Source organism: Pleurodeles waltl, chromosome 8 (genome assembly GCF_031143425.1).
Source record: "Pleurodeles waltl isolate 20211129_DDA chromosome 8, aPleWal1.hap1.20221129, whole genome shotgun sequence".
NCBI lineage: Eukaryota > Metazoa > Chordata > Amphibia > Caudata > Salamandridae > Pleurodeles > Pleurodeles waltl.
Genome location: NC_090447.1, coordinates 2,838,450 through 2,863,837, shown reverse-complemented (window position 1 = coordinate 2,863,837; position 25,388 = coordinate 2,838,450). Strand labels below are relative to the sequence as shown.

The 25,388-nt window shown below is 47.0% G+C and overlaps 1 protein-coding gene across 2 annotated transcripts; it reads left to right on the top strand.

The window, feature by feature from the left end:
* Positions 1–1,829: 1,829 nt before the first annotated feature.
* Positions 1,830–25,388, top strand: LOC138249655 (zinc finger protein 850-like). 2 transcript variants are annotated; one of them, XM_069203613.1, is made up of 3 exons: positions 1,830–1,954; positions 4,183–4,260; positions 23,387–25,388. In XM_069203613.1, the coding sequence occupies exon 3, from the start codon at positions 23,682–23,684 to the stop codon at positions 25,221–25,223; it is 1,542 nt and encodes a 513-aa protein (XP_069059714.1). In that variant the 5' UTR covers positions 1,830–1,954; positions 4,183–4,260; positions 23,387–23,681; the 3' UTR covers positions 25,224–25,388. The 2 variants fall into 2 exon arrangements, with proteins under 2 accessions (XP_069059714.1, XP_069059713.1); XM_069203612.1 differs by having other exon boundaries at positions 4,183–4,301.

Here is a 25,388-nt window from a genome sequence, read left to right as displayed (position 1 = left end):
CACAAATTTATAAAAGCAACATCTCCTTGGCCCAACAAGCAGGAGCTGTGCTCATATTTGCAAAAGCTACAGGCAATCACTCTGTGAGTTCTGCACTGCTTGCATACAAAACAAAAGCAAGGGCTGCAGCACTATATGGCGCAGAGATCTGGGGATTTAGAAAGACTCCATCAATACAAGTAACCGAGAATACATTTTTACGTCGAGTACTTTGCTTAGGCAATGCTACACAAATGAACGCAATATGAATAGATCTACAAATGAGGAAGATCGAGGACTACATTGCATTGGCTCCAATAAGATACTGGATCCGTATTTGGGCAAAAGAGGAACTTAAACCATATAAAGATGCATTGATGGACATTATGAAGCTACAAAGTCATCGGAAATTGCCCTGGTTCAAACACATTTCAAACATCCTGGCTGCTATAGGCCAGGAAGATCTCTGGCTCCATCCAGAAAAAATCAGAAGGCCTAGTCTATCTGTTATAAAAAAGGCATACTGGGACCAAAAGACACAGAGCATGTGTGAGACAGTCCTTTATTTAAGCGTTACATTTTGTTTAATCAAGAGCTCATACCAGCTTTTTTTATAGATAGTATTTATCCGGAACAAAAAAGGGCTCTCTATTTTAAATTTCGTATGGGCACACTACCAGTGACAGCGGTGACCAATAGATGGCAACCCGTCCCTCCGGGTAGACTAGAATGCTGTTCATGTCTTCATGGTGGCCAAGAAATATTATCCCACTTCCTTTTATTATGTCACTTCACGCTCAAACTCCGCAAATTGTACTTACGTCCACTTTTCAGATCATATGGAGTCAGGAAGTGCAAAGAAGGAGAAGTGTTATTTATGTGATCAGATGAAAAACATATTGTGACGAAGGTCTCAACTTACATACTGGAGGCTTGGAAGTTATGTCTACCAATGCACCTGCAGCTGGCACAAGTATAACTGCTCGCGTTGTGCCATAGCTGTTACTAGCTTGGGAAGCTTGTGCAGGTTGCTGTAAAATGGGACCAGGTCCTGGGTTCCTATTAAACTGGTGGTTGGCACCGTAAGGCCCCAAATGAATAGTGTCAGAATAAGATATCTAAATTTTAAATTTTAGGTTTATAATGTCTTTTTAGAATAAGTTAAGAGTGCTATGTAAATCATTGTTATAGATCATGTTTTATGACAATGCAGGGTAAATTGGGTGCAGTTATGCACACGTCAAACCAAAGATTTCAAGTGTAGTTTTTTATTGAGATGTTTTATCTAATGTGATTTTTATAGTGTTACGATGGATTGGTATTTATTGTGTGTCATTGTTATGGCTGGATAGGCTGACAACAAATAAAATGGTAATGGTAATTGTAAAATTCCAAAAATTGAGTTGAAAAATTGCGTTTTTTGATTGAAGTCTGCTTGTTGTTGAAAGGTGGGAAGATGGTGATTTTAGCACCTCAAACCCTTTGTTGATGCCATTTTGAAGGAAAAAAACACAGCTGTTCTTCTGCAGCTCTTTTTTCCATTATTTGAAAAAATTGAATTTTTGCTGCATTTTCGCAGATTTCTTGGTCTGCTTCAGGGGAACCCAGAAAGTCTGGGTACCTGTAGACTCCCTGGGATGTGGGGAAAAAAGGACTGAAATTTGGCGTGTGTAGCTTATGTGGCCAAAAAGTTATGAGGGGCTAAAAGCGAAGAGCCCCAAATAGACAATAAATCCCTGGGCGAGGACAGGAGGGGGAAGGCCCGGCAGCGAAGGGGTGAAACACGTGGCTTGGATCTGTGGTGCTGTGACCGCGCGCGCATGCGCAGCACCGCGCTCGGGGGGCAGAGACGGACGCAGGGGCTGGAACCTGCGGGAAGCTGCTGAATGAGAGAGCCCCCCTGTGACGTAGGGGGACACGTACGCACGGGGGAGCGGAAGAGGCGGTGAGCGGCGCCGGAAGGGGCGGGTCGGAGGTGAGTGCGTGGGCTCCGCGGCGGGAGCTCTCCCCGGGGTGAAGGGCGGCGGGGTCCCCGGGAGGGGGCGCACGAGGCTCGTTCACCTCCTCGTACTCTACGTGTCCGCCGGGGGGGGGGGCCCGCGGCTCTCCGTCGGGGGGAGGGGGCCGCGGTTCTCCGCCGGGGGGGGGGCCCCGCGGCTCTCCGCCGGGGGGCCCCGCCGCTCTCCCGGGGGGGCCCGCAGCTCCGCCGGGGGGGGGGGGGGGCGCAGCTCTCCGCGGGGGGGGGGCCCGCAGCTCCGCCGGGGGGGGCCCGCAGCTCTCCGTCGGGGGGGGGGCCCGCAGCTCTCCGCCGGGGGGGGGGGGGGGCCGCAGCTCTCCGTCGGGGGGGGGGCGCGGCTCTCCGCCGGGGGGGGGGGCCCGCAGCTCTCCGCGGGGGGGGGCGCGGCTCTCCGCCGGGGGGGGGGGCCCGCAGCTCTCCGCGGGGGGGGCGCGGCTCTCCGCCGGGGGGGGGGGGCCCGCAGCTCTCCGCGGGGGGGGGGGGGCGCGGCTCTCCGCCGGGGGGGGTCGCAGCCTCGCTGTTTTGTGGCTCTGTTATGGAAAAGAACCGTAGGCTGCAAACAAATCAGAACTGTATTAAGGGATGTGCAAATAATACATATTTTTGCTGAAACCCAGTTTCAAAAGAACGTTTCTGCACTATATAGTTTTTGTAAATAAAAGTGCATGTTCTTGAACATTTATAGCCGTTTCAATATACATTACAAGGTCTATAAATGACAATGCACTACCACACAATTCCTTACTAATCTATTTCTTTAAAGTCAGTTTTTAAAGATGAACGAACACATTCCTGCCCCCGCCCAATGACGATGCTATTAGTGAACTAAAAGACAAGTCACGTGGACTATATTTTTATGTATAGAGCAAACGTCTAGTCCATGAAATCGAACTAAACAATTTTTTTTGTGCAGCAGAAACATTGCGCTAATTTATTAGAAAGTGCTCTCTTACGTGATAATGAAGAACAAGGGGCCTCTACATAATATAATATCTGCCTAGGATGACATGAGAGCAATTTATGGGTCAAGTACATTACAATTAACTCGAGTAGATTATTTAAGTTATTAGATCTGCAGCTCTAGTAACACTTTTATGATTTTTTTTACGTCTGTATAGTCATTGTGACACTAATGGCCCTGCATTGGGGATGAGCACAGGGGTCTCAAGGTCCCCCCAGGCATCCCATTGCAGACCGATGCAGTCACCTGCAGGGAGATCTCTGCATAAAAGCAAAAAAATCATTGTTTCACTAAACTGCAAACATGTTTGTTAAATATCCCTCGTTGTGCATTGAGTGTAACTAGAAGTCTCAAGGGGCGCAGTGAGGTAATGTCATCTGGAGTTCTTTTAACACACATTTGCCTCATACATTAGAAAGCTCTTTAATCAAGAGATTGACATCCTGCTTATAGTCTGTCTGGGCAGATGGGGTTCCAGAGAGCGCTGAATGAGATTTCCGCCAGTCCAGACGAGGGGTTTGAGAGCGCACTGAATGAGGTCTCAGTCACACTCCTGCTTACAGTCTATGCGGGCTGGAGGAGTTTGAGACCACACTGAATGAGATCTGTAACACTCATGCTGACAGTTCATAAAGGCAGGGGCTGGTACAGAGGGCATTTGAGACAGCGCTGAGTGAGGTCTCAGTCACACTCCTGCTAACAGCCTAGGCAGGAGGGGGTTGCGAGAGAGCACCGAATGAGGTCTCCATCACACTCCTGCTAACAGTCCAGGCAGGAGGGGGTTGCGAGAGAGCACCGAATGAGGTACCTTTCGTACTCCTGCTTACAGTGTATTCGGGCAGGAGGGGTTTGAGAGTGATGAATGACATCTCCTTCACACTCCAGCTCACAATCTGTGTGTGCAGGGGGGAGGTTTGAGAGTGTACTGAATGATATCTCTCCAAACCTTCTCACAGTTCATAAAGGCTGGAGCTGGTACCCAGGGCATGTGAGAGGGGGTGAATGAAATGTTCATGCTTTCAACCCCTCCAGTGAAGGGCAAGTCTCCAGAGGGGCTTGAATGACATCGTTTGTCACACTCCTGCTCGTAGCCCATGCAGACAGTATCAGGTGCCCAGAGGGTTTTGAGAGAGTCGCATGAGATCTCGCCTCATTTCTTCCCACTTCAGGCTGTTTACATTCAACCGATGTCCTTGGAGCACATTATGTCCCGTTTGTGTTTCAGGTGCTCCTCACAAGAGAAGATTCTGCTGTCCCTGTGAATGAGAAGAGTCCGTTCTGCAAGAAACGCGAAATCAGCGACGTACGTTGGACATGATATGGATAACCATGTGAACGTCTCAGGTTAAACATTTACTTTGGTTACTGGAAAAAGAAATAGTGATATGATGTAGCCCCTTCTTTCATGGTAAAACTCAGCACCTGCTAAACTTTCAGTAGTACTTACAATTGATACCTTCAGTTGTGTGAAGTACATAAGAATAACCCTACCATTGTGGACACATCCAGACAGTGACCTTTTAAGGGTGTTATGACATCTCTCTCGCAAGCCGCTCATGGAAGGTCATTTCAGGGATAAACAACACTGGTAACTACTTCGGTAGAGCTCGTGCCTATCACTGCGGTGCTGTCTGTCAGTGAGTATGGTCGGCAAGGGGGCAGATTCCTATCACTGCTAGCTATTATGGAGCTGCCTGCTAAATGAGAAGGTGCCTGCTTGTAGGGTATTCACTTCTAGTGAGTGCTCCCTGCTTTTGGGTTGTAAGATATAGCACTGTTAGTTATGGATGAGAGCCCTCCTCAAATAAGAATCACAATCCTTGTCAGGGTGAACCACAACTGTCAGTAAATAAACTTGCGCTTAACCCCTGGTAACTATGGCACAGAGCAGCCAGGCTTAACTTAGTCAATGTGTGAAGTATTTATGCAGTATTCGCACAGGAGTGAAGTAATACAACACATGAAAAATATATTTTTTTAAAGTTTGTATTTAAAAATATCCCCAGAAAGTACTAAGCGCTAACTGCAGGCAACATGATGTGCTTGGCCGAGCACGACAGACTGCAGGTCGGATATGTAGACCACATTTGCCCCTCTCAAGTTTCTACAGCCATAAAAGTTTCTAATTGAGGAAGTAAGTCTTCAGCGGGCCATACAACTGACTGGATCTGAGGGAGGGCTCTATGATGAGAGGGAGCCCACACATGAAATCTGTGTCAGTCGAGCTCCTTAAAGCTGTCACCTGAGGTCTGTGTGGCAATGATGCTGCTCGGTGTCGAATCCAGTGAAGCTGTTCATCAAGTGCTACTTGGCATCATCCGTCAATATGGTACTGCTTGGTGCAGAATCCAATAGAGCTATTGATGAAGGTTGTCAACGCATAGTCCGGTGAAGCTCTCAGGTAGACACGTTGGAGTACACTTAGACCACATCCAAGGGTCTTGGGAATGGTACTCTGGTGCTGAACTCACTCCCACAAAGGCCAGCTGCAGGGACCTGTGCAGGTCCCGCTGGAACTGGTCAGTGGCAGTGCAGCACGCTGAAGTCAACGCCCTACTAAAGAAACCTACGGCTGACCCAAGCGACCTGAAAAACTTCCGCCCCATCTCTCTTCTACCTTTCCCAGCCAAGGTAATAGAAAAGACCGTCAACAAACAGCTGACCACCTTCCTGGAAGACAACAACCTGCTCGACCCTTCACAAACCGGATTCCGAACCAACCACAGCACGGAAACCGCCCTCATCTCAGTCACAGACGACATCAGAACCCTGATGGACAACGGTGAAACAGTCGCCCTCATTCTCCTCGACCTCTCGGCTGCCTTTGACACCGTCTGTCACCGCACCCTAATCACCCGCCTACGCTCCACCGGGATCCAAGGCCAGGCCCTGGACTGGATCGCCTCCTTCCTCGCTAACCGCTCCCAAAGAGTTTACCTCCCTCCGTTTCGCTCAGAACCCACCAAGATCATCTGCGGCGTACCTCAAGGCTCATCGCTCAGCCCGACACTCTTCAATGTCTACATGAGCCCCCTCGCCGACATCGTACGCAAGCACGACATCATCATCACCTCCTACGCCGACGACACCCAACTTGTACTCTCCCTCACCAAGGACCCCGCCAGCGCCAAGACCAACCTACAAGAGGGTATGAAGGACGTCGCAGATTGGATGAGGCTCAGCCGCCTAAAGCTGAACTCTGAAAAAACGGAAGTCCTCATCCTCGGCAACACCCCGTCCGCCTGGGACGACTCCTGGTGGCCCACGGCCCTCGGCACCGCACCGACCCCCGCAGACCACGCCCGCAACCTCGGCTTCATCTTGGACCCTCTTCTCACCATGACCAAGCAAGTCAACGCCGTGTCCTCCGCCTGCTTCCTCACTCTCCGCATGCTCCGTAAGATCTTCCGCTGGATCCCCGCCGACACCAGAAAAACCGTGACCCACGCCCTCGTCACGAGCCGCCTGGACTACGGCAACACCCTCTTCGCCGGGACCACAGCCAAACTCCAAAACCGCCTGCAACGCATCCAAAACGCCTCGGCCCGCCTCATCCTCGACGTACCCCGCAACAGCCACATCTCCGCACACCTGAGACACCTGCATTGGCTCCCAGTCAGCAAAAGGATCACCTTCCGTCTTCTCACCCACGCACACAAAGCCCTCCACAACAAGGGACCGGAATACCTCAACAGACGCCTCAGCTTCTACGTCCCCACCCGCCCCCTCCGCTCCGCTGGCCTCGCACTTGCTGCCGTCCCTCGCACCCGCCGCTCCACGGCGGGTGGGAGATCTTTCTCCTTCCTGGCGGCCAAGACCTGGAACTCCCTCCCCACCAGCCTCAGGACCACCCAGGACCACTCCGCTTTCCGGAGACTCCTAAAGACTTGGCTGTTCGAGCAGCGATAACCCCCCTTTCCCCCCTAGCGCCTTGAGACCCGCACGGGTGAGTAACGCGCTTTATAAATGTTAATGATTTGATTTGATTTGATTTGATTTTTAACCTTTTTACTTCCCTGTAGCTCAAAGAGGAAGTTAGCCAAATTAACCTTGAAGTCACTTCTGGGCCCTGGGTTCAAGGCAGGCAGGTCCAGTCTTGCGTCAGGTTCTTCAGACAGCAGGGAAGACCTCCTTCCAATTCTTCTCAGGTCCAGGAGTGTTCTGAAAAGAGTGCTGGGGTGCCATATTTATGTCCAGTGCCAGCAAGAGGCTGAGGGCAAATCCTGGCCACTCTTTGCCAATGAGGTAACAGTTTCCAAAGGTAACTGTACCCTGACAAAACCATGCCCACTCACCTGAACTCCAGGTTCCGCGGGAGCGAAGAGAATAAAACTCTCACCCCTAAGCACTATTCTTTCGTAACTGAACAGGGAACAAGCAAATAGTCTTTGCTGGAAAGGGACAGGGATTTGGGAAGGGAAGAGAAACAAAAACACTGAGTCACAAAGGAGTGTCACTGTTGTTCTAAGAAAGTTGCCTTGGTGTTTGGTGCAGGAATTTCTAAGGCCGAAAACAAAAAAACTACAAATATCACAAGAGTCTTTCAGCAAAATAACAATAATCATTAGCGCTTCATGACATGTTGCGTCGTTCTTCATACATGCTGATTTATTTTGTGAAGGTGCAGCAAGAAGCGTGGGTGTGTGAGTGCGAGTCCTAACATACCCACTGTTGCAGTACTCATGTGTTTTATTGTAATCTATCCCACAGTGCCCATTTCTCCCTAAATCCAATATGGCAGAACCATTCTTTTCCTGGTCAGAACTACCTATCACTGTCCCTCTGAGATGTGTCTTCCGAAATGAGCAAACCCTCCCCTGTAGTCACTCTGAACGAGTACTGTAGCAGCTCCCTCTCGCAATGGCTTTGGAGCCCAGGTGGCCAGAGGGACAAAGTCAGGGGCAGGCCTGGTGCCATGTTTATCTGCTTCTGAGAAGGTAGGCCTCTTCGAAGTGTAACTAGTCCTTGTTAACAGCCCCAGGCCATCCTGTCAAGGGAAGGCCAGCATTTTCCTACATCCACACCTTTTGTCCTCTGTCTGAGAGCAATCCATCCCTCACCACAGGGGAGCCTTCAGCAGTTAGGTGACAGTTGAATACTGGCAAAAAGGCTTAGAGGTTTTAGGCAGAGAAAATGTTTTTTTTTTTCCTAACAATCCCCCTTTTTGATAAGTCAGATTCAAATTTACAATTAAATTGGATTTTGTCTAACTTTAAAAGAGTCCTTGAATGATTTCTCTAGCTGTTGTCAAATTGGAATTAGCATTATAAGGTGTAATAATGTTATCCACTGTTTCCGTATGGCAGCAGCTGGCCTTGCCGGAGTGAAAATATTGTATAGTCCTGTTCACTGTCAAGACATATGCAACATTAAATTTGTACATGCCTTACTTTTAAATACTATGCACATTGCCTTTATGGGCACGTAGGGTGACTTAGTACAAAAGAGGAAGTCAAAAGGGCTCATTTTTAGCAGGTCAAACATGCATTTTTAAAACGGCCTAGCCAGGCTGCAGTAGGAGGCCTGGAGTCGGGTTTGTTGTGTCATTGCAGTGGGTAGCACAGCGTGTGCTGCAGCCCACAGGTGACGTTTGACTTACAAGCCCTGGTACCCTTGGTGGCATATAGTTGAGACTTATAGGTAAGTTAAATGTGGCAATCGAGTAAATAACATTTTCATCATGTTGAAAGGGGGAGCACAAGCACTTTACCACTGGTTAGCAAGTGTAATATGTACAGAGTTCTATGACCAGCAAAACAGATCAGCCAGAAACTCAGAGGAAATACCGCACATAAGATGGCCCTTTCCAACTGGTGTCTACCTGCTGCTGCACCACTGGCTCTTAGTAGACTCTAATATGCTAGTGCATGACTGGCTGCTGGTGATGTGCTGCCTGTTAGTGGGTAGCTGACTTTTAGTGAAGTGATAGGCTGCTAGTGGTTGAAGTTAGTAGAGAGCTGCCTGCTAGCAAGCACTTGCCTACTAGTTCTTTTTATTCCCTACACGGCACGCTCGCGAGCAGCAGTATTGGAGCTATTTGCATGCCGACCAGTTTACTTCCATTGTTTATTCCTGGTTTTTGTTGTTTCTGTGACAGATGAACGTAAATGCATTTTTTTAAAAGCATATAATTGCTCATGTCTTCGCTTGTGTTTTTTGTTGGAAGTACATTGTTTTTACGTAGTGTTTTTTAAATTTTTTTTTATTTCACGGTTGTTTGTCGCAGTTGTGTGTAAATATATTTTAAAAACCAACTTTTTGTGTGATTATACGTTAAACGGACTTGTGTGTTGACAAAATAATCAGATAAACACACAAGCGGTTGCTTTTAAAAATACATTTACGCAAACTAGACATCAAACAAAATCTAATGTTATAATGTAGCAACTGTAGTGAAGCGCTATAATGTAGCAGCGCTTTCTTTTGAGGTTACTTTGGAACATATACTTTTCCATGTTTTGCACTCACAATGCTGAATATAAACACTGGTTTTGTCCAGGTAGTAGTACAAGTAATAAAGCGCTACATGTCGCGGTTGTGTTTAAATACATTTTAAACAACACATTTTTGTGTGTTTATACAGTAACTGGAGCTGCGTAGTGACAAAATGAGCAGATAAACACTTAAAAGGTTGCTTTTAAAACGGCATTTACGTGGAACATTAAATCAAACAACATATATGTTATATTGAAGCAACGGGCGAAAAATCCGCAATAATGTAGCAATGCGTTCTTTTTAGATTGGTTTTGTAAGCGCGAGAAAGTGCTGCTACATTATAGCACTTTATGGTCTGATGGGCTGGCATTTTGTGGCAGCCTAGTTAGTTTTTCAGTTGGTGAGTAATTTTGTGATAGTGGTGTGGTATATCTTGTTTTAACAACGATCTTTGAATTAACACATTTACGCAAAATAAATTCAGTTCTAGTTTAAATGATCTGTGTTAATTGATTATATATTTTTTATTATAATTCAAATTATTACCATTAATCGTAGGATTGGCTTTTTGTTTTTTATAATATTACTCGTGTCCATAATTTGTGACAGTAGATCTTAATTTGTAAGTAATCACATGCTGGTGCCTAAAGCTTTCCTTTGCAATGCGCGGCTGTTGCAGTTCAATGTGAATACTGGGGCACCATTATTCTAAAGACACCTCTGGCATTTTAAATATATAGGTGCAGCCACTTTTAACCTCTTTAGCGGAGTGTTTAATTTGTAAATAATCACACGCCGGTGCCTAAAGCTTTCCTTTCCTTTACGAAGCGCGGCTTTTGCAGTTCAATGTGAATACTGAGGTACGGTTATTCTAAAGCCATCTTGGACATTTGTAATAGTAGTACAACCACTTTTAACCCCTTTAGCGCAGTGCTTAATTCGTAAATAGTCATGTTCCGTGCCTAAAGCTTTCCTTTGCAACATGTGGCTGTTGCAGTTCAATGTGAATGCTTAGGCACCATTATTCTAAAGCCATCGCAGGCCACTTTTAACCCTCTTAAGCCTTTTAGCGGAGTGCTTAATTTGTGAATAATCACGTGTAGGTGCCTAAAGCTTTTCTTTGCAACGCGCAGCTGTTGCATTTCAATGTGAATACCAAGGCACCATTATTCTGAAGCCATCAGCCATTTTTAACCCCTTTTATCTCACTTTTGCAGTGCTTAATTTGTAACTAATCACGTGCCAGTGCTTAAAGCTTTCCTTTGCAAAGCGTGGCTGTTGCATTACAATGTGAATACTGAGGCACCATTATTCTAATGCCATCTCGGGCATTTTTGATATATGTACAGCCACTTTTAACCCCTTTAGCTTGCAGTGCTTGGTTTGTAAACAACCAAGTGCTGGTGCCTAAAGCTTTCCATTACAACTCGTGGTTGCTACAGTTTAATGTGAATACCGAGGCAGCGTTATTCTAAAGCCATTTCTGCATTTTCAATATATGTACAGCCACTCTTAACCCCCTTTAGCGCAATGCTTAATTTGTAAATAATCACATGCCGGTGCCTAAAGCCTTCCTTTGCAACATGCTGCTGTTGCAGTTCAATGTGAATACTAAGGCACCATTATTGTGAAGCCATCTCAGGCATTTTGTATATCTGTACATCTACTTTTAAGCCCTTTAGCGGAGTGCTTAATTTGTAAATAATCACGTGCTGGTCCCTAAAGCTTTCTTTTCCATTGCGCGGCTGTTGCAGTTCAATGTGAATAGTGAGGCACCATGATTCTGAAGCCATCTCAGCCATTTTTAACCCCTTTAGCTCACTCTTGCAGTGCTTAATTTGTAAATAATCACATGCCCGTGGCTAAAGCTTTTCTTTGCAATGCACGTCTGTTGCAGTTCAATGTGGATACTAGAGCACCATTATTCTAAAGCCATCTCGGGCATTTTTTATAAATATACGGCCATTTTTAACGCCTTTAGCTCACTCAGACCTTAATTTGTAAGTAGTCATGTGCAGGTGCCTAAAGCGTTCCTTTCCAAAACGCAACTTTTGCAGTTCATTGTGAATACTGAGGCACCATTATTCTAAAGCCACCTCAGCCATTTTTAATATATGTACAATCACTTTTAACCCCTATAGCGTGCAGTGCATACTTTATATTAGCAGTCTCATGCCAAAGGTTTATTTCTGAGAGGTTTTTATTAGGTTTATATGATAATTGGAACATTCTTGATATGTTTGGGCGACCCTTTTAGTTTATTTCTCTTGTTACTCAGTGAGTGTTTTGTGTCTTTTCGGGGGGGGGGTAGTTGCGTTAGCCAGCCAACAACTCTGATGGTGGTGTGGTGAACGTGGTATTCGGTTTGAACAAGCATGGCAGATTTAAATTAGGATACAAAATGGCAACATTTTCATTTTTTGCTGCAGACAGTGGAAGAAGGTAAATGGAAGTGCTTTAGTTATATGCAGGGCCATTGGAATTATGTGGCAGGAAAAGGCCAAATTAAAGCAAATGCGAGACCTATTGCATTGCAATGTGTTTTTTTATTTTTTTATTTATTTTTTACTGTCCATCACTTTCGGGCAAACCCAGACAGTGAGGGACAGTTAAAAGCAAATAAAGCCCCTCCAGCCATGAGAGATGACTCCCATGGTGAGGGGGGGCATTGCCGTTTTTATTTTCAAGAAGAAAATTCTCTTTTGGGATTTTCTTTTTAAAAATAAAAAAATAAAACTATTTGCTGCAGGGTTGCACCAAGCTGACACTGCCCTATACCAGCAGCAGATGCATTGTCAGGAACTGCTGTGACAGCAGTACCTGCCAATTTTTTTATAAATGATCATCTGCTTGGTCATTTGTAAATTTGACAGGCAGAACCTCCGTCATGGGGACAGAGTAATTTACTCTATTCCCATGGTCGGACGGTAGGCCGTCCAACTATATAAATGTGACCCTTGCTCTTCAAGGCAAGAAGGTTGTTCAGATTCATGCAGAAACTATTGTGGCAGCGTGACATGACACTGTGTTAATGAACAGAGAGAGACCCATTTCTTAACATGGGCACCTAGCATCACTGGCTGGGCATAAACCTACTTTGTGCCACCCTATCATTTAGTGGTCAGGCTTCACACCACAGATGTCTGCTAGAGGTTTGCCGCTTGTCTGCTAAAGAGTATCCATGCAGTGGGCTTCAGAGGAGTAAAAGCTCGCACCTCAGGTTACTGGCTCTTTGGTGCATGATTTCTCCTTCTAGGCATTTTCTCCATTGAATTGCATGTGGGGGGGGGGTCCACTTCTGAAAATAATTCTAAGAGAAACAAAGGGTCTGACTTGAAGTTTTCTGGGCAGGGTTCTCCACCGCAAAAAGTGGAAGAGTTCCCTTCACACCAAGTTGAGAGCCTGCTCTACTTGGAGTCAGACAGACCATCAGGTTTCTGACCGCAGTGGCCCTACTGGCTCTGCTGACAGAAAACTTAGACTGATGGCCCACATCAGACCGTCTGCCATATTTTAAGCATAAAGTCTCTGCTGTGCTTGATTCTGTGAAAACATGACATTGTTAAACCAGCACTGAATGCACCTCACAAGCTCCCTGTGGAAGCAACAATCATATGAAGACAAAGGCCCTCATTATGACTTTGGCAGTCTTTTTTTAAGGCCACTGAAGCCATGGGCGCCAGAAGACCGCTAGTGCTGGCGGTCTTCCTCCGCCATACAATGGGTACTGCAGAATTTCCACAACCCTGTGGGTGAAAATCCGGCAGTATCTGTGCTGACGGTCGGAGGCACCTGGGTGCTGCTACCACCTGCACCGCCCACCAGAAGTATGCCGCCAGCCATATTAAGACCCTTCCTGTTCCCTGCCGGACAAGGTAAGTCGGGCGTCCGACAGGGGAGGGGGGTGTTATGTGTGGTGTCTGCCTCTGTATGAATGTGTGCATGTGAATGCATCTGAGTGTTATGGTACACGCGTGTGAGTGAATGCGTGTATGAATGTTGCAGTGAGTGCGTTTCTGCATGTCAGTGTATATGTGTGTGAGTATGCGTGTCAGTATGTGAGTGAATGCGTTTATGGATGAGTGAATTCGGGTATGGATGAGTGTGAGTGGATGCGTGTCTGAAAGTGGAGGTGAATGGGTGTATGCGTGGTGTGTGTGCGCATGTCTGCATGGAGGGGGCGCTATTTGTGTAGGGAGGTGGGGGGTCAGGTGCTTGATGGGGCTGGGGGAGCCTTCTACCGGTGACAGGGAACGAATTCCCTGTCACCGGTAGCCCTACCACCGTGGTTTTCATGTGGTGCTACCGCCGCGGAAACCATGGCGGTAGGCCAGTTCATAATGCCGCTGGTGGTCTGCTGTGGACCGCTGGGTCGTAGATGTACATCTCTGGTCCAGCAGTTCATTCCGCCATGGCGGTATGAGTGGAGATGTGGCGGTTTGGCACCTTAGAGGTGTCCCTGATAAAGCAAACTACCCTGTCATGGTTGCTGGCTGGTCACAAATATTGTGCCACCGACAAGATTCTGGAACCCTGGGGTGAGAGCCTGTGCTCTTTGTCCACAGAACAAAGCCCTTCCTGGGCAGAGGTGCTACACCTCCTCCCCCAGCAATGTGCACAGTCTTGCCTATGAGCATCCAAGGGCTTGCGGCCCTGAAACTCGACCCCCCCAGCCCTGCTGCTAGCAGCAGATGGCTGCTCCCATTGTGAACCCCCACTTTTGGCGGGACAAACAGCAGGAAACGCACAAAGGACAGGAGGAGTGGCCACCCCTGCTTGACCACTCCTAAGGTGTTGCATGCGAGGTGACCCCTCCAGTTCATTTTCCTCCCTCTTGCATGGTAGAAAAATAGACTATTAAGGATGGGGAAGTGAACTCTGCCGCAGGAAGTGGTCACATAGGGGATGTAACGCACACCCTCAACGGCATGGGTGCGGCCAGGTGCAGGGCACAAACTCAGCGTGGTGCTACCAGTGCTTTCCAATAGGAGGACCCCGGGGGTCACAAGTAGGCTGCAGGCTCGGTCAAGGGGGTCAGTTCAGCGAAACCACAGACTGGACAAGGAAGGGGACCGCCTGCTGCTTGTTGCTGCACCGAATGTCAGGTTCCCCAAGGCCAGGGGGCTGCGGGTGCAGGGTACCTTTTGGCGTCAGGTATCTTCGGCCGGATCCTTCCTCTAGGTTTAGTCTGCAGGCATTGTTGTGTTAGTTAGGAGGGGTTATCCCAGGGTGGCCACTAGGTCAGAATCACCAGGGGAACTGCTCTAGACTGTTCGGCCACTTGGATACCAGCCGTGGGTGTTGGGTGCAGAGTGGGCCGGTCTCGCGGATCCTGGGAGGTTCTGGAGTCCTTTTGCTGGAGTTTCTTTCTGGACAGGGCCACTGTCCACGGGAGATCTTGGTCCTCTGGTGGCTTTTAAGAGGTCACTGGTCCTGCAGAATGCATCGCCTTTTTGTAGCAGGGGCCTCAGAAGCTGGAGACAGGCTGTTAGGGCTAGGGCCAAATTAGTTGGTGTCTTCAGTCTTCTCTGCTGGGAGGTCAGCTTAGCAGCCCTTCTTCTTACTTCTTGAGGACGCCAGGAATCTGGTGAGCTTGGTTCAGGGAGGCCCTTAAATCAAGGGGCTTTACAGGGGGCAGTGGCCAATGGCTACTTTCCCTGAGGGTGACTACACCCTTCTGGTGTTCACTCCTGTTGGGGAGGAAGACTCAAACTTAACCCTGTTGGTCCCTTTCCGCCAAACCAAGATGGAGGATTCTGCAAGCAGAGGGTCACTTCAGCTCTGGACACCTTAAGGGTAGTTCAAGCTGAAGTGGTCACTCCTTCTTGTCTTTTCTAATTCTTCTGCCGGGCTTGCTGCCAGAAGAGGGGCTTTGTCTGGGGGGTGGGCATCTCCACTAGCTGGAGTGCCGGGGGGCACTGTAACAAGAGGGCTGAGCCTTTAAGGCTCACTGCCAGGTGTTACAGTTCTTGCAGAGGGGAGTTGTGAAGCAGGCTTTGTGTCTGGGCACAGAGAGCACAAAGTTTCTCACCCCATGGGGTCAGAAACTTGTCTGGAAGTGGCAGGCTGGCACAGATAGGTCAGCCCAGCACTAGAAGTTTGGCTAAATTACAGGGGGCATCTCTAAGGTGCCCACTGGGTGCATTTTTCAGTAAATCCAACACTGGAATCAGTGTGGGTTTATTATGCTGAGACGTTTGATACCAAACACTCCCAGACTTTAGTGAAGCCATCATGGAGCTGTGGAGTTCGTAATGACAACCTCCCAGCCCATGTACTCAGTATGGCCACACTGCACTTAGTGTCTAAGAATAGACTTAGACACTGTAGGGGCCTATTGCTCATACAGCTATGCCCTCCCTGTGGTACAGTGTACCCTCCCTTAGGGCTGTAAGGCCTGCTAGAAGGGTGACTTACTTATGCCACAGGCACTGGTTGGTGGGCATGGCACCCTTTTTCTCCCCACCAGCTCACACAAGCTGCAATGGCAGTGTGCATGTGCTTGGTGAGGGGTCCGTCATGGTGGCATAATACACGCTGCAGCCCTTGGAGGCCTTCCCTGGCCACAGGGCTGTTGGTTCCATGGATACTTTTTACAAGGGGCATAATTGTGTGCCAGATGTTGGAACAATGGTACAGTTTTGGGGAAAGAACATTGGTGCTGGGGCCTGGTTAGCAGGATCCCAGCACACACTGTCAAGTCAGCATCACTGTCAGGCAAGAAGTGTGGGGGAGGAGTAGGCAACCATGCCAAAACGGGGCACTTTCCTACACCCACTAAATGCAGTATTTAGTAGGCACCCCTAGACCTGCAGATCAGATTCCAAGGACACAAGAAGACCCAAGGCTTGAGAAATGCATTCCTGTTGGACAAAGAAAAAGGTGCCAAACCCTGCCTGCTGCAGCCAGGTCTCGAAAATTGCCCCAGAGGGGTTGCTCGGATAATAGAAGGACTACAAATCCCCAGAGGACCTCCACTCTTCTGAAAATCGCCAAAGATCTCCCTCCAGAGTGAAGGCATCGCTCTAAAACAAAAGACCCAAAGACCAGTTCACGGACTGGCTGCTGACCAAGGAACCGGACGCCGCAGCTAGACCAGATTTCATCCAATGGACCCAGTGGACAGATCCTGCAAGTGTGCCAAGTTTGGTGGCACTGGGACCTCCAGTGGCTGAACCATGCTATAGCCCAGGGTATTGGTCATTCAACGTCAGACACCAAGAAGAAAAGTCCACTCTGGACTCGAAAAAGGATGAGGAGCAACCCCAGTTGAGGGACTTCAGTAAATGTGAAAACCAGCCCCCAGAGTGGCCCTGCTGACCTGCAATCAACCCTCAAAGTGACCTGTCTCCTGCTTCCAAGGGCACCTTTGAGTACAGCTCCTGGCTCACCTATCTACTCAGCACCCAGCCTCCCTGGCCGCTGCACCGGAGAACCAACTGTACCCTAAGGGTCCCCCACCCCTTGCGACCTCTACATTCCAAGGGGACCCACCAGACTCACCTTGAAGTTCATCAGTGCATTGCTTTTTCAAGTGGTCGCTGGCAGTGGTCCTGCACCAGCTCCAGAGACTTTAGAGGAGCTCTTCCCGACAGAAGTGGGAACCGCCCGAACTCCGCTGGCTGGCCCACAGGACTTCTTGACGACCTAGACCTAAGCACAAAAGGAGAGATTGGTAAATACATTGCCTGATTTTATATGCATTTTTAAAGTTTTCTATCATTGATTCCTTTGCATAATTACTCACAAAAAGACTATTTTTGCTGAACTTTGAAAAATCATAACTTAAAAAGTACTTACCCGATTTTCATGCTCTTGGTCTTAAACATTGTATAAAAAACTTGAAGTATTTTGGTAAATTGGTCTTGAGTTATTCCTTTGAGTGTGTGACTTCATTTATTGATACTGTGAGTACAACAAATGCTTTGCACTTCTCCAAGACTGGCCTAACTACTCGGCCAAGCTATCCTAAAAATTAAAGCGTTAAGTGTCTATTTGTTATCTCTGTAAACCAACGTGTGTTTGCCCAGACTCTCTGCACAGTGTGCCTGGTTTTGCACACTACATAGAGAGTCCACCTCCTACAGTCCTGGCAACATTGATGGAGAACAACACGCATAGCCATCAGCTGCAGATGAAGAGGCTTTCTCCCTTGAAGACCGCGCTATCTCCAACCTGGAGATTAAGGACCGTTCACCTGCTCAGCAGTCTGAGAGTATGACACCCCTTCCGCCTCTACACCATCCAGAGCAGCCAAGAAGCATGCAGCCCTTATGGAACATCATAGACCAGCTTTTGGACCCCCACTGTCTTTGGGCTATGGTCCACATCGAGCAACTGCTTTGGACACCCAGCTCTGACTCGGCACTGAAGAAACCTTCCAGACCGAACGCTTCAGCTCCAACCACCCTGGCACCGAGCCAACCTTTGGCATCAACTTCAGCAGCCTCCGCACTGAGCTGACCATCGGTGCTGAAACAAAAGACAATTTTTCGGAACCAAAGACTTCGGCATTGACCTCTAAGTCCAACACACGCACAGCAGTCAAGTCCTTCCTCCATAAGTTCCAGGAACAGCTCGGTTCAAGGCAAAAACAACTGGTTATCCACCCTCACGTGGTCCTCATGTTTTCCTGCCTTTCAGGACCCGCTGCTCCATCCTCTAAATGGGAGCTATTCTCCCAGGAAACTTTGGAGACTCAAGTTCCTGCAAAAATGTGCAAGAAGGTAGATAAGGCTACTAGCCCCTTACCTCTTGCACCACGATCACTGCCACCCATTTCCCCACCTTTGCCTTCCCCACCTCCTTCTGCAGGGGACCCCACCCCCCGGACATTACACCTCCGGGGTTTCCACATTCTGACACTGGTGGGTGTTGTGACATTCCTCCACAGGGTGATCCATGGGACTCCTACGTTATAGATCCACCAAGGGACCCTGCCCCCCTCCTGATGACTCTACATCATTCGAAGAACTGATACCTTCCCCCTTCCTGATGACTCTACATCATTCGAAGAACTGATAGTAGAGCTGCCTCTTCCATACAGTTGAACTTCACTGGGAGCCCTGAGACAAAGACTTTCTTTTCGAAATTCTTTCCTCCACTCACCACTACACCCAGTATCTCTGTGTTCAAAGACATGCTTCGTCACGTGACTGACTGTTTAAAGATCCTGTCAGAGCTAGGGTTATAACGCCTAAGGAGGATAAAAAAAAATATAAGGCCTCCCCATGAGACCCTATTTATATTCATGTCCACTTCCGCCCGACTCACTAGTCATCACCACTGCCCATAAATGAGCAAACTCCCAGTCCAGCGATAATGCCCCGTCACCAGATAGAGAGCAAACTCATAGATGCTTCTGTCCTCAAAAGAGGTAGGCTTAGCCTGTCCTAATTCTGCATGGATCCAGTCTTTTCAAGCACCAATTTCCTTGTTCCACCCAGATGAACAACTCAGTCAGGACAGTCGTGTGTCTCTTAGGCAAGATGGCCTCCTGCATACCCATAATACCTCATGCAAGGCTTCACTTGCGTCCGTTGCAGGAATTTTTCGGGCAACAGTGGTCTCAGAAGGTCATACGGATGATCTAGTGTTGATCGGCCATTGCAGTCATCCCTCTCTGCAGTGGTGGAACACCAACAACCTGTTGCAAGGGCAGCCCTTCCTCGACCTTGTTCCGCAGACTATAGTTACAACGGACATCTCACTCTCGGGTAGGGTGCACACTTGCAGGATCTATCTGTGCAGGGTCTGTGGGAGACCAAATACTAGGGTCTCCACATCAACTACATGGAGCTTCTAGCTGTTCACCTAACGTTGAAAGCCTTCCTGCTTCACCTGATAGGCAAGGTTGTCCGTGTGCAGACAGAAACAAGGGTGACACAGTCTCCACAGCTGTCTCACTTATCTCAGACCATTTGGCATTGGGCTCTCTACCACAACATTAATTTGTTATGGGACTACCTTCCATGGATGGAGAAGGATTTTGCCGACGTCCTCAGTAGTATGCAGCACCAAGTCCACAAGTGGGAATCCCACCCGCATGTCCTCCTCTGTTACTTTTACGAATGGGGGTTCCCTCAAATAGATATGTTTGAAACCATAGACCAATCTAAATGCACAAGCTTTGCCTCCAGGTTTCCACAACCACAGTCCAGTGACAATGCACTATGGATGAATTGGTCAGGGACGTTTGCCTATGCTTTTCGTCCTCTCCCTCTTCTTCCATTTGTGGTTCGGAAGCTTTGGCAGACGTCCTTCATGCTTATCCTAGTAGCTCTCAAATGGGCTCCCCAGCCATGGTTCACAACTCTGCTCAAACTCTCTCTGTTCCTGCACAGGAGGTTCCCCAACAGGCACGATCTTTTCACTCAAAAGCACTGAGACATCAGGCACCCAGGTCCCTCAACCTGGCGATCTGACTCCTGAAGTCATAGAATTTGGATACCTCAATCTTCCACCTGAATGTATGAATGTTCTCAAGGAAGCCCGCAGACCTATCTTCTGTTCCTGCTACGGGGCCAAATGGAAGAGGTTTGTCTGCTACTGCCAATCAAAACAAATTTACCCTTTTTAAACTTACATTACAAAACATTGTTTGTTACCTACTTCACATGCAACTTTCTGGGCTAGCCTTCACTTCCATATGCTTACATCTAGGTGTAGTAGCTGCCCATCCTCAGAATAGACAACACACCTCTCCCCTGAAGATACCAATTATTAAAGCCTTCATGGAAGGTCTCAAAAGGATGTTTCCTCCTGGGGGTTCCACCAGCACCCTCATGGAATCATAATACTGCATTCATACGACTCATGGGCCCTCAATTTGAGACTCTTCAATTCCTTTCTTGTAAGGTGGCATTTCTAAATGCTATTACGTCACCCAGGCGTGTCAGTGAGCTTCAAGCCATAACCCTGGAAAAACCCTTCTTCTAAATACATATGGACAGGGTTGTCCTCTGCACAAACCTCAAATTCCTCCCTACAGTAGTGACTCAATTCCACCTTAATCAGTCAATCAACTTACCTGTTTCTTCCCTTAACCAGACTATGGGGAACAAGCAGTCCATGCTTTAGATGTAAAGCCAGCCCTCGGGTACTAGATTGATAGGACTAAAACTTAGAAAGACTCAACAACTTTTTGTTGCTTTCTCCCACCCCCCTAAAGGGAAGGCTATCTAAGTCAGGCATTGCCAAATGGATAGTTAAGTGCATTCAGACATGTTATGCTAAAGCCAAAAGGATTCTACCCACTCCTCCTAGACAACACTTTACTTGAAAGAAAGGAGCCTCTATGGCCTTCCTGGGGAACATCCCAGTAGCTGGCATATGCAAAGTAGCTACCTGGTCTACATCACACACTTTCACTAAACACTACTGTGTGGATGTTGTAGCCTGCCAACAAGTTTCCGTTGGTCAGGCAGTTCTCCATATACTTTTCCAAACCACTGCAGCCATGGGCTAGCCACCACATTTGGGGAGGCCTGCTTTACATTCTGTGCACAGCATGTGTATCTACAACTGCTCATGCCTCAAACCGAAAATGTTATTTACCCTATAAGCACCTGTTTGTGGCATGTAGTGCTGTAGATTAACATGCACCAACTCTACTCCCCGGAGGCCTGTGACCATTGAAGCATCTTCTAATATCACTTTTTCCTCTTATGCATGGACATCTCTTTACTTATCATTTCATTTCACACTCCATCCTCTCCCGCTGTGCGCAAAATGAAACTAACAACGGAGTCAATGCCAATGCACATTTTCACCCAGAGGAGGAGTCGGTCGTTCTACCTCATGACTTGAAGGACTTCTTCAAAGAAAAACAACTTGCACACATCCGGGCCCAACACTAGATGATAGGAGTATGGAACACATGTGAATCTACAGCACTCCATGCCACAAACAGATGCTTTCAGGGTAACATTTTCCTTTAAAGCGGTGTGATGGTCTGGTAGCCAAAGGATACTTTAGAATCGAGCCGCAGTCTGAGATTTTTCACTACTTTGTCCAGGAATTGAATGGCTTTTAGTTCCTCCTGCATCGTGAATGATAAGCTGTCACCTGTGGGTTTTCCAACTCTGAGCACCTCAGTCTCTGCCCCCTTCCTGGAAAGATAGTGATCCTCACCCACAAGTGTGTGCGCACGACCTGTAAACTGGCCTATCCCTAGTCTGCCTCATGAGGTTGGTGTTCACTTCAGCCCACTGGCACCCAGAATGCTCCTACTTATGCAGCCTGAAAGCCAGGTCATAGTCCAGCTCTGAATCCTTTGCTGTTAACAGACCTTCAACCATGTGATATGTCGCCTCATAAAATTGTGGCCATCGTACTGAAGCTTGTGTGCTAATTCTCAATTGCTCTAACCATTCCTAGGGACTTTCTTCTCTGGGTCATTAGGAGGGTAAATCTTGCCCGCTCCCTACCATGATAACAAATCAAACATTGGAAAATATTCTAGCCGCATCATTTTATGCCACAATTACTTTAGCACCTACATGGGGGATGCCAGTAAGGGTTTGAAAAATTCCAAGCTCCCTCTGCACTTAGCCCCTCCACCCTCTGAACATTACTGTCCTGTGTGGCAAGGCTTTCTTAGTAATATACACGTTACATACATGTCAGGACCGATTGTATGCCAACATGAACATACATGTTCATTAGAGAGTGTCTGTGGCAGGCTTAGAGCAGAGGAAGCTAATTCGCTTTGAATGGTAATGCTAATAGAACTCCATTTAGACAGTACCTCATTAACAAAGCAGAGAACTTGAGAGTATTTGCTCCCCTAAAGCTGCAGGGCTGCCAGCAGTGTTTACAGTGCAAAGTCATCCTTCCTGGTAAAGAATTATTTTGGGAGGAAGCAAGAAGAGATACATTTGTCCATCTTCCTCCGCTTCCACAGAAAGAGCGTTGTCCATGTGTTGAAGAGGCTACACGAGAGCTATGCAGGAGGACCCATTCCGTCTCCATAGGGAATAATTGGAGTCTGTGGTACAAATGGATGCTAGAATTAAGGTGGCATGGCACACTTAAGGACTGGACTTTCCACCACGTTTGTGCCTCTTCAGTCCTCCTTATCCTTCTATTGACCCTCGCTGTTCTCCAGCTTCCTTTTCCTTCCCTCTTTTGATCCCATTTTTCCCTTCCATCTTGCAAAATAATTGGACCATGGTTCATATGCTTCTCCTTTTCTGCAGCAAGCATGCCATCCTTTTACTCTACCCTAATCCCTGCCCCACCTTTATGCTATTCACATCCTCTCCCCTTCTCTAGAGGGTCAACCAGGTTGGGTTTTGTATTTTAGCTCAGAATTTCTTGAGTGGACCGGTGAGATTACTTTTTGTGTGTTTGAGAAAAAAAAAAAAATCTGTCACTGTGGATATTTCAGTATTGAGTTAAAGATTCTCAAAAAAAAAGAAAAAAAGGACACTGCAGAATGAGCAGGTTTTATAAATAGTGCTGGTGTTCTGTTGTTATACTGGGGCTGAATAGGTGTGTGTACCTAGCCCTACCTGTGGTGGGTTGGTTAATTGAAAAGCCAGTTCTTAGCTTTTTGTGCAATTCAAGAAGAGAGGAGGCGGGCGTTCCACACTTTACGAACGATGTAAGAGAATGCTTGTCCTCCTGATCTGGTTGTGTGTATGTGTGGGATGGTTGCAAGTAGGAGTCCAGCTGAATATAGGTGTCTGCATGGTTGGTAGAAGGAGATGTGACTGTTCAGGTTTGGGGGGTGGCCTGAGTTGGTGGAGGAGGGGCGTGCCCACACCTCTAAATCAGAGGGAGCCAAAGTAGATCCAGAATCCATATTTTCAGGATATCCACATCAAATACATTTGCATACACTGAATCTAAAAGAAAATTAAGAGTCAGTGGTTATCCTGAGAATATGTGCGGGGCTTGTCCCTCCCGACCTACATGGGTACCCCTGCTCTGAAAATAGAATGTATTAAGCATAAAATCATGAAGTAATTTGTGTTCTTTCTATTCTACAGGGCATGGACATCAAGTAATGGAACAGACATTTAGATTCAACTGGTACCATCTGAGATGCTCTCAAATCAGTGTGACACCAATTGCTCTGAGCAGAAAACGTCAGCAACAACAAAACATAAAGAAATAATCGGTTGGCAGCCAGCAGAATCTATCGGCAAACAACACAAATCGAGAATGAACTAATGGTGTACACAAATGTTTAATTTTTTCATATTGGCTAGAAACAAATCAAAGAACACACCCTAGTGAGAAACTGTGCCCAAGTATGGAAATGGTTTAAGTGACCTATCAGCAATGAGTACGCACCAGAAAAAACCTACTGATAAACCTTATGCGTGTACAGAATGTGGGAAATGCTTTAAGTACCCATCATTAATGTACAGGCATCAGCAAAAACACACAGGTGATAAACCACACACATGTTCTGAGTGTGAGAAAAGTTTTAGTTTCCCATCGTTATTGTATAGGCATCAGCAGATACACAAAGGTGAGAAATCATATTCATGTGATGAATGCGGAATGAAATTTAGTCAAAAAATTAAATTAACGCGGCACACACATAAACACATGGGTGAAAAAACACATTTGTGCTCAGAATGTGGAAAGGCTTTTAAGTTACCAGAAGCATTGATTCAGCACTTTCAAATTCACACTGGAGAGAAACCATATACATGTTCGGAGTGTGGGAAGAGTTTTAGAACCAGGTGGTCGTTTGATACACATCAACGAATACACACTGGAGAGAAGCCATATTCATGTAAGGAGTGTGGAAGGTGCTTTACTCACCTCTCAGGACTAACTCAACATGAAAGAAGACACACTGGTGAGAAGCCCTACAAATGTAGTGAATGTGGGAAGAATTTCAATTCTTTAACATCTTTGAGCCGGCACCAGCGAAAACACACTGGTGAGAGACCATTTGAGTGCACCGTGTGCTGGAAAAGTTTTAGGGAACTGTCATCTCTGTATACGCACCAAAGTATACACACCGGTGAGACCCCATTTGCCTGCACTGAATGTGGCAAGGCTTTCCGATTAAAAGCAACATTGCAGCGACACCAGTGGAAACATACCGGTGAAAAACCTTATAAGTGTACTGAGTGTGGGAAAGGTTTGAGTGACCTGTCGTCGCTGTATAATCACCAATTAATACACACAGGTGAAAAGCCATTTCATTGCAGTGAGTGTGGGAAGGCTTTCAGATTAAAGACTTCTTTTCAGCAACATAAACAAATTCACACAGGTGAAAAACCATACTCCTGTTCTGATTGTGGGAAATCTTTTAGATTAAAAGCATGTTTTATGCAGCACCAACAAATACACACAGGTGAAAAACCTTATGGATGTGCAGAATGTGGGAAAGCTTTCAGATTGAAAGTATCATTACGGCATCACCAGTGGAGACATAGTGGTGAAATGGCATATACATGTATTGAGTGTGGAAACATGTTCAGATTTCAAAGATCATTCCAGCAACACCAGAAAATTCACAAAGGTGTGAAACTGTTTGCATGTTCAGACTGTGGGAAGGGTTTCAGGTTAAAAGACTCCTTTCGGAAACACCAACAAATGCACACAGGCAAGAAACTGTACACATGTTCAGAATGTGGGAAGGCATTCAGATTAAAAGGTTCTTTTCAGAAACATCAACACATTCACACAGGGGAGAAACCATACAGCTGTTCACAATGTGGGAAGGCTTTTAGATTGAAAGAATCATTACAGCTACACCAATGGAGGCATACTGGTGAAAAACCATATAATTGCACTGAATGTGACAAGAGTTTCAGTAGGCCAGCGTCATTGCATATACACCAGGCGACCCACAGTAAATGAACTATGTCAAATTACTGAGATCTGTATGTGAGCTGCAGGTCACAGTGTCATACTCTGGCAGGACAGCCTCGGCCCTGCATTCATCTGATTTATAACTTGTGCACTAAGATTATTGTATTAATAGTTATATATGATGAAGAAATGCAGTAAACATGCAGTGTCAAA